Source organism: Orbicella franksi, chromosome 15 (assembly GCF_964199315.1).
Source record: "Orbicella franksi chromosome 15, jaOrbFran1.1, whole genome shotgun sequence".
NCBI classification, from domain to species: Eukaryota; Metazoa; Cnidaria; class Anthozoa; order Scleractinia; family Merulinidae; genus Orbicella; species Orbicella franksi.
In genome coordinates this window covers 6097201-6104700 of record NC_138159.1, presented here as the reverse complement: position 1 = coordinate 6104700, position 7500 = coordinate 6097201, and the positions used below count along the sequence as shown (strand labels likewise).

General features: G+C 39.7%; 1 protein-coding gene and 1 long non-coding RNA gene across 2 annotated transcripts in view; one reads left to right on the top strand and one right to left on the bottom strand.

Annotated features, from left to right (window-relative positions):
• Nucleotides 1–410: 410 nt before the first annotated feature.
• Nucleotides 411–1971, bottom strand: LOC145469818 (uncharacterized). Its single transcript, XR_014042367.1, has 2 exons — nt 1462–1971; nt 411–940 (listed from the first exon to the last, which is right to left on the bottom strand). It is a non-coding gene; the product is annotated as an uncharacterized LOC145469818 (long non-coding RNA).
• LOC145469779 (histidine N-acetyltransferase-like) overlaps nt 1968–7500 on the top strand; it is a 6545-nt gene continuing 1012 nt past the window's right edge. Inside the window, exons 1-2 of the mRNA XM_081453585.1 lie at nt 1968–1997; nt 5145–7500. The exon at nt 5145–7500 is cut by the window's right edge and continues 1012 nt beyond it. Of these exons, the coding sequence (XP_081309711.1) occupies nt 5179–6120 (942 nt within the window). The 5' untranslated portion in view covers nt 1968–1997; nt 5145–5178 and the 3' untranslated portion in view covers nt 6121–7500. The remainder of the gene's footprint in view (nt 1998–5144) is intronic.

Sequence of the window (7500 nt, the reverse complement as noted above, 5' to 3'; positions counted from 1 at the left end):
ATTTTAATCTTTCCCTAAAGAAAATTATATAATTTGTTTACAAAACAACAATGACTTTGGATGACTGTAGATGTCCTAATGGTTAGTATTATTGGTTTTTACCAAAAAAAAAAAAAAAAATCAAATTTACAACATACAGTCAAAGCACAAAGGGTGCATAATTTTTTTTGTCACCATATGAACCTGCTTTTTCTTATTCATCTGGAAAACGAAAACCCTCAAACTGGAAGTCATCTTCAAGTCCTGGTGGAGGAAAGTGTGCTCTAATGCAACACACTGCACATGATGGTAAAGGGACTCTTATTTCTTTGCCAAGAATACCCCAGCACCATCTGACAAGTTGACGATAGGCTATGTGCCTGTTAAGTTTATGTTGGGGACCTTCATGGGACTGAGAATACTGCTGCTTATATTGGTACCAGGCTGTCTGCAGCACCCATCTGTCGAGACAAACAGCTTGGAAACCTGGATGCTGAGTTATACAAACTGGGGCTTCAGCAACCTCCCCCATCTCTACTGCCTCCCTGTTCTTGTTGCACATTTGAGGAAACTCTGAACAGCACGTACATTCCTCATTTCTGTTCAGTAGTTAGCAATTTCCACATCTACACCTAAAGTAAATAAGCTTTGTTTGACTTGGATTTATTGCACAGTAAAAACATAAGAACCTATCCCAAACTTTTCAGGATAGCTTAGAAGGTTCTTTATCATTTAATGTCTGAGAATCCGGCCTAGTTAGGTATGCAACAGGTTCTGTCAGTTATATTTTCTTTATAGATTAAAAGGGGGCTGCAAACCTATCCTTTTGAAGAATAGCAGAATCTAATCTGAAATTATAATATTTGTGTCAGTCTTACGAGGTCTTACATGCGTTTTTCTCTGATTTCCAAACAAGAAGTAGATCCACTTGCAAGCTCAAACACTGCTCAGTTTGTCAGCACTAGAACAAACCAAACATATAGGTTACTAATAATAACTAAATTAAAAGTTATTTGTTTTGTTTCAGAGGTAACGATGGCAATCGTTCCTTTTCTAAAAAAAAGTAGGTTAGCTTAAAAATTATGTTTCGTAATCTTGTTACGGTTCCACAAAAAATGGAGTATATTGTGTTGTTGATAGGAATAGGGATTCAATATTACAGAGTTTCGGTACAATCGACTTCACTCCAGGAGGGTGATTTTAAACTGGTTTAGTAAGGTCTAAAATATAGCATAGCAGTGGATATTGCCTCTCTAAATGCTTGTGATATCACAATAGCTATGAATAAAACGAACAAAAACATGCAACAACGATTTTATTTTTATTGTTTTTTGATTGTGTTTGTTTACAATTCTCGAGCGCGTGAGCGTTTGATCTTCACAGCATCTCCAAAACATCAAACGCCATTTAATTCATGGTGTGCCACGACGGATCGGTTAAATTGTATTGTTTAAGTTAGAAAATATATCCAGAAACTCTTACCAGTCTGAATTTCTTGTACGAGCATTTTCGTCGTCGTGTTGATGCTCCTCTTCTAATTCTCCTTCTTCTTCTTCCACACCTTCTTCGCTGGAAGAGAACTCTGGTTCGAACTGGTACGGCCGAATCACATTTTGAGGGATATTTTCATCGTCAATAGAAAGACTTGATTGAGATGAATGCGAAGAGGTTTCGTCGTCAGACATTTCGAAGCGGCTGAAACTAAACTAGCTCAATATACTCAGTTCGGCTCGCTAAACTCCTCATGCAAAACAAAAGCGAAGCGATGTGGCATCACGATCTGACGTCACATCTTAATCCGCTGGCCGTTTAAGCTCCCGCGATGAAAAGGGAACATGGCGGATGCAATCCGAAGCTTTGGATCGATTTTTTCATAAAATCGTTCATCGTCGATATAAATTATCGCTGTCAAATTGATCCATCCTATGTTAACATCAATACAAAAAATAGTTAAAATTAGCCTTGAGTTCCCCTTTTAAAGAGAAATGAATCATACGCTCGAAGCGAATTTACTTCTGGTGAGTAACATATTCTATTGATAATCTACTAGCGTTCCATCACATCACAAATACCGTTCTCTTATCAGCCTCACTACGCACTATCTATTCTGTTGTAGAAAGTGAGTAGCCTAGCAGTGTAAGATTGTTAAGAAAATGGCGGCCGCTTCTTGGCGTTTTCGAAGCATGTTTGAAGAGTTAGATAAAGTTTTGAACGACTAGTATATCTATGAATTGCGGTCATTTCGCCAACGAGTCGTTTCGCCAACGACTCGTTCGCCAACGTCTTAGGTCGATTCGCCAACGTCCTAAGTCGTTTCGCCAACGTCCTACCGGTCAATTCGCCAACGTCATATATCCAATACTAACGGGAAAAAAAAGCTGCTTATTGATGTTTAGAATGCAATCCTGATCCTTGGGTGATCCTTGGGTCAAGAAATTTTAAGTCACTGCCAGTTTCGCTTGACTGACTTAAGATCAATTTGCATGTTTCTGATAGTTTCACAAGCCGGCTCGTGGGCGCTACATCGCGGTAATTTTCACGGTGAAAACGTCCTACTAGTCAATTCGCCAACGTCTAAATAAAAGTTTAAAGTTTACCTTCACTTGTGTCTGTTATCATTTATTTCATTCCCTTACCTAGAGTTACTTGCGTAAACAACTGGAAAGGCTGGAAAATGAAAACAAACTCTGTTTGCTTTTGAAGAAGGAAAAGATGTAATGTTAATTTACATCGCAATGCATTATCCGCGAATTGGAAGCCATCAAACTTTTGGAAGCCATCGGACTTTGGTATTCAACAGTCAATTTTCACCGTGAAAATTACCGTGAAAATTACCGCGATGTAGCGCCCACGAGCCGGCTTGTGAAACTATCAGAAACATGCAAATTGATCTTAAGTCAGTCAAGCGAAACTGGCAGTGACTTAAAATTTCTTGACCCAAGGATCACCCAAGGATCAGGATTGCATTCCAAACATCAATAAGCAGCTTTTTTTTCGTTAGTATTGGATATATGACGTTGGCGAATTGACCGGTAGGACGTTGGCGAAACGACTTAGGACGTTGGCGAATCGACCTAAGACGTTGGCGAACGAGACGTTGGCGAAACGACTCGTTGGCGAAACGACCGGATACCATATCTATACTAAAACAACTTATAGATTATTCGCTCTCGATTTCTATCGCATGATAGTTGACGCGGGCTGCGCCATGGTGAACTATCACGCGATAGAAATCTCGAGCCTAATTGTTAAATAGCACGTTTTACTTATTAGTCTCGAACTGTGCAGATTTGGGAGTAACTCTGAGAATCAGACCCGGAGTCGATGAATATAGAATAAGCTAAGTTTTGACAACACGCATTCACATGAGATTACTTATTTAGCAGATCGCGCTTAGAAAGATAGAGGAAGGCATGCTTAACTGTTGTTCAACGAGGAGTACATACAATTTTTGTCTCAGCTTTGTCTAACGACGAAAACTTAGTCCGTCGTGTACTACGGATCACGGTAGCGGCAAAATTTGGCGTGCATGGCACGGCAACACTGGGGGAGGAAAGATTGCGTGAAGGCACATGCAGGCAACCAGCAAGTTCAAGCTGGGCACGAAGATCATCTTGCGTAATCATAAAGGTCATGGCAAACATAGAGAACTTTATTTGGAGATACTTACGATCCGTAGAGTACGTTCAGAGCCACCTTAAATTTTCGAAAATTTAAGGTGGCTCTGCACCCACTCTACATAATGTTTTTAAACTTCGTAGTAAATTGCATTTTATATGCTTATCACAATGAATGATTTGCCTGTAATCGGATACCCGTGTTTGCGCAAAGAACTCTGGGATCGTCAGGGGACAAACATTGCAGGTCGCAAGAAGGAAATGTATAGCGAAAAGTTGTTTCGACGTCCAAAAGCACGATTTTGGCGAAAGATCGACGCTTTTTCGCCGTCGTTTTATCGAAAAAGAATTTGGGCAGTGCTGATATGTGAAAAATGTAAGTTTTTGTTTGAATAACCCCAAAATATGTGATTGCGAGACTCACCATTCGTCGCCCCTTACCTTTGCTCTGGGTAGCCTCTCGAAACACAAATTTTAAATATTCTATTCAATGTAAATTTTGCAGTAAACCTCACGCAAGTAAGGGAGGTTATCGGTAGCTTTTAATCACATATTTCACGGTTATTCAAATGAAAACTTACATTTTCCATGTATCAACATTGCCCAAATCCATTTTCGATCAAACAACGGTTAAAAAGCGTTGATCTCTCCCCAAAATCGGTTTTTTGGACGTCGAAACAACTTTTCGCTATACATTTCCTTCTAGCGACTTGCAATGTTTGCCCCCTGGCGATCCCAGAGTTCTTTGCGCATAACATGGGTATCCGATTACTGGCAAATCATTCATTCGATAATAAAAAAAAAAAATGGGGGTCGTTTTTGAGTTATAAACGCTCAAGCTAAAATAAGGGTGTTTCAACAGGTTGTATTGTTGCTATGGTAACATTTTGCGCCACGAAATTGACTCCATCATATTCACCAATGATAGGGCAGTTGTTCGATACCATGATTGTAGCATCAACAGATTTTGAGTGGTTATAATGACCCATCATAATCTACGTCTTGGAAAGTGTTGGAAACTGTTTTGAGCCACTTAAGTGTCTTCTTTATCTGAGGGTGCGTTTCTTTAAGAAAATCCAAGATCGCATTCTTAAATCCGAAAGAATCCGAAAACGGATTTTGCGTTTCTTTACTAAACAGATCAATCCAAGATCTCTGGGATCGTGGTGCGTCAAAGGAACCGAAGAATCCACTCCCAGTGTGGATTCTTCGGTTCCTTTGACGCACCACGATCCCAGAGATCTTGGATTGATCCGTTTAGTAAAGAAACGCAAAATCCGTTTTCGGATTCTTTCGGATTTAAGAATCTAATCTTGGATTTTCATAAAGAAACGCACCCTAAATCTCCTGTAGGAGTTACCTTCCCATCACCCACCGGAGATTCTGCTTAAAAGTCAAGTCGACGTTAGACAAAACACGAACTCGATTTCACTGCCCTACCCCACTCGCGTCATCGTATTCTTTATCTCTGGACAAAGTATGGAACTGTAATTATCTCTCGTAAAGCAAAGTTAAGTTTTAACAGTGAATATTTTGATTGATTTTCAGTCGTAGCTAAAGCTTTGGATTCCAATGTTTTGGTATGAATGCTTCAACACCTACCCGGTTAACATTCCGCCTCGCTCAGTCTGGCGATTTCGATGCAGTTGTAAAATTATCTGAAGGAATTTACGATGGACATGACTATCTTCCATTCAAATTTCACAAATGGCTTCAGAGAGACAATTTGGTTGTTCTACTTGCTTATTCTGGCGACAAACTTGTCGGTTTAACAGCATGCTTTGTGGTAGATGAAGGTCGGACATTTATCCGTCGAGCGGAACGAATTCTGGCCGAGCTTCGAGGACAAGGTCTTGTTCGTCAACTGAGAGAATATGCAAGAAAATATGTCAAAGAACATTATCCCAGTGTACAACGAGAACGATTCACGACTCCTGCGGGTCTTGCAAGTTCTGTGGATCAAACAGAACTTTTAGAGATGGGAATTTTGTCATACCAAGTTGACAAAACATTGTCAAGTCAAGATGCAATTTCCACGACAAATGCGGTCGAGATAGAGATGTGCTCAAAAGAATATTTTTCCAGTGTTATCCTTTCTAGCCCCGTGAGAGGGGAGCTTTTCCCAGCCAACGTCATCATCGTGAATTGGTGTCCTTTGGAGCTTCTCCGATCAAATATCGATTACATGCTACAAGAGAGCGATGAAACTTTTGTCGAAAAATGCGCTGGCGATGCTTCACCAAGATCGTTTAGCTTTGGGGCTTTTTCGCCGAGAGAAAAATTCCAGCAATGGCTGGCTACATTTTACACCAAAGATCCTGTCCTTTTTGAAGCGCATCTCTTGCATCAGTTGAAGCGTGCCTGTGAAGTAATCAATAGTGATTTTATTTTTTTGGTTTTTTTTCAAGAAAAAAGCTTAACTCCTTCGGCAAGGAAAATGATGGAAGAACAACTGCAATTGAAAGAGCACGATTGGCACACGAAAAAGACCATGAAACTTTTTGAGAGAGTTGTAACTAGCTAACTAAACTGGCGACGTTTCACAAGTCCAGGACAACTAATTATAAAACCAAGAGTGACCAGTTATTAATTAATGGGGTCTATAAATCTAAGATCAAGTCTTTGCTGGAAGCGAAAAGAATCAAAAGATGCCAGTTTACGAGTCTGGTTTTGACTAGTCCAAGGTTGCCTTGTGTTATAAATGTTTGTCGAGGTTAGTCAGTTTTTTAATTATTATTATTATTATTATTTTTGAGATGTGATCAGCCCATAAACTATTACTTTTTACTTCATCGTTCACTGCGATCCTTATTACTTTAGAGCCTCCCAGGGATTTAAGGGAACGAGGCCAGCAACTTAAGCAATTACTTTTAGGAACAAGGAAGCTAGAAGCGGATCTAGGATAAATGGCGACTGATTACTAAAACAACAAGCACCAAATTGCAAGTTTCTAGAGGGGTCCCAGGAAATGTTTTCAGTGAATTTCAACTTCTTAAAATTTACGAGTCATTCTGAAAAATCTTTCCGTTTTCCGTAAAACGGTGGAATCCGTTACTGTTTGTTTTTCCTATTGGAGGACAAACCGTTGTGCTGTAATTTCCTTTATGGACTCTGATTATTAATTCAATATTTTTACACTTTATATTTCACTGAATACTCTTTTAAACAACTCGTTAGTGGGTCAAGCCCACCAATTTAACAAACTCAGCGGGCTTTAATAGATTAAGTGATTTCCTTCGATCAAAAGAACTTGGATATTCCGCCAGTAATCTCATTATCATCACGAGGTATTATCTCCTATTGTAACTGTCTAGGTTAGTGACGTTTCCGTCAGATCGTATTTCAGAACCTCGTGGGTTTTCACTAGTCGTCTGCGTGCATGGTCTGTGTTTTGCGTTTGCAAAGTTTACTGCGTTTACTGCGAAGTTTTTTGGATCCGCGTTTATAATTACTCAGGCGTACAGAGAGGACAATCGGTAAGCATGTCAGTTTTTACCTCTCTTAGTGCCATTTCGCCGGTTTTATTTCTAGTTTAGTTGCTTTGCCGTGTCCTCCGTTCGTGGTTTTATCATATCCAATTATTGTTCGAGTTTGTCCTTTCGTGTCGCTTTAGACAAGATATTTTGCTCGTATTTTTGTTTGACGGTTTTGAGCGCTGGAGTATTGTACTAAGGAAAAATTGTGGGAAATCAACACGAAGTCGAGTGCTCTTGATCAGTGCTTCGACGTCCCTAATTTTTTAATTCTGAACTTGAGGTAATCGCTTCCGGTGTTGGTCTTAACACGTCACGCGACTGAATATTCCCCAGCTAAAACTGAGGAATATCTGAGTGATATTCCCCAATTTTCAGAACCGTCCGTGTTGCGAAAAATCATGGTAATAAACACAATAGCCTCCATTTGG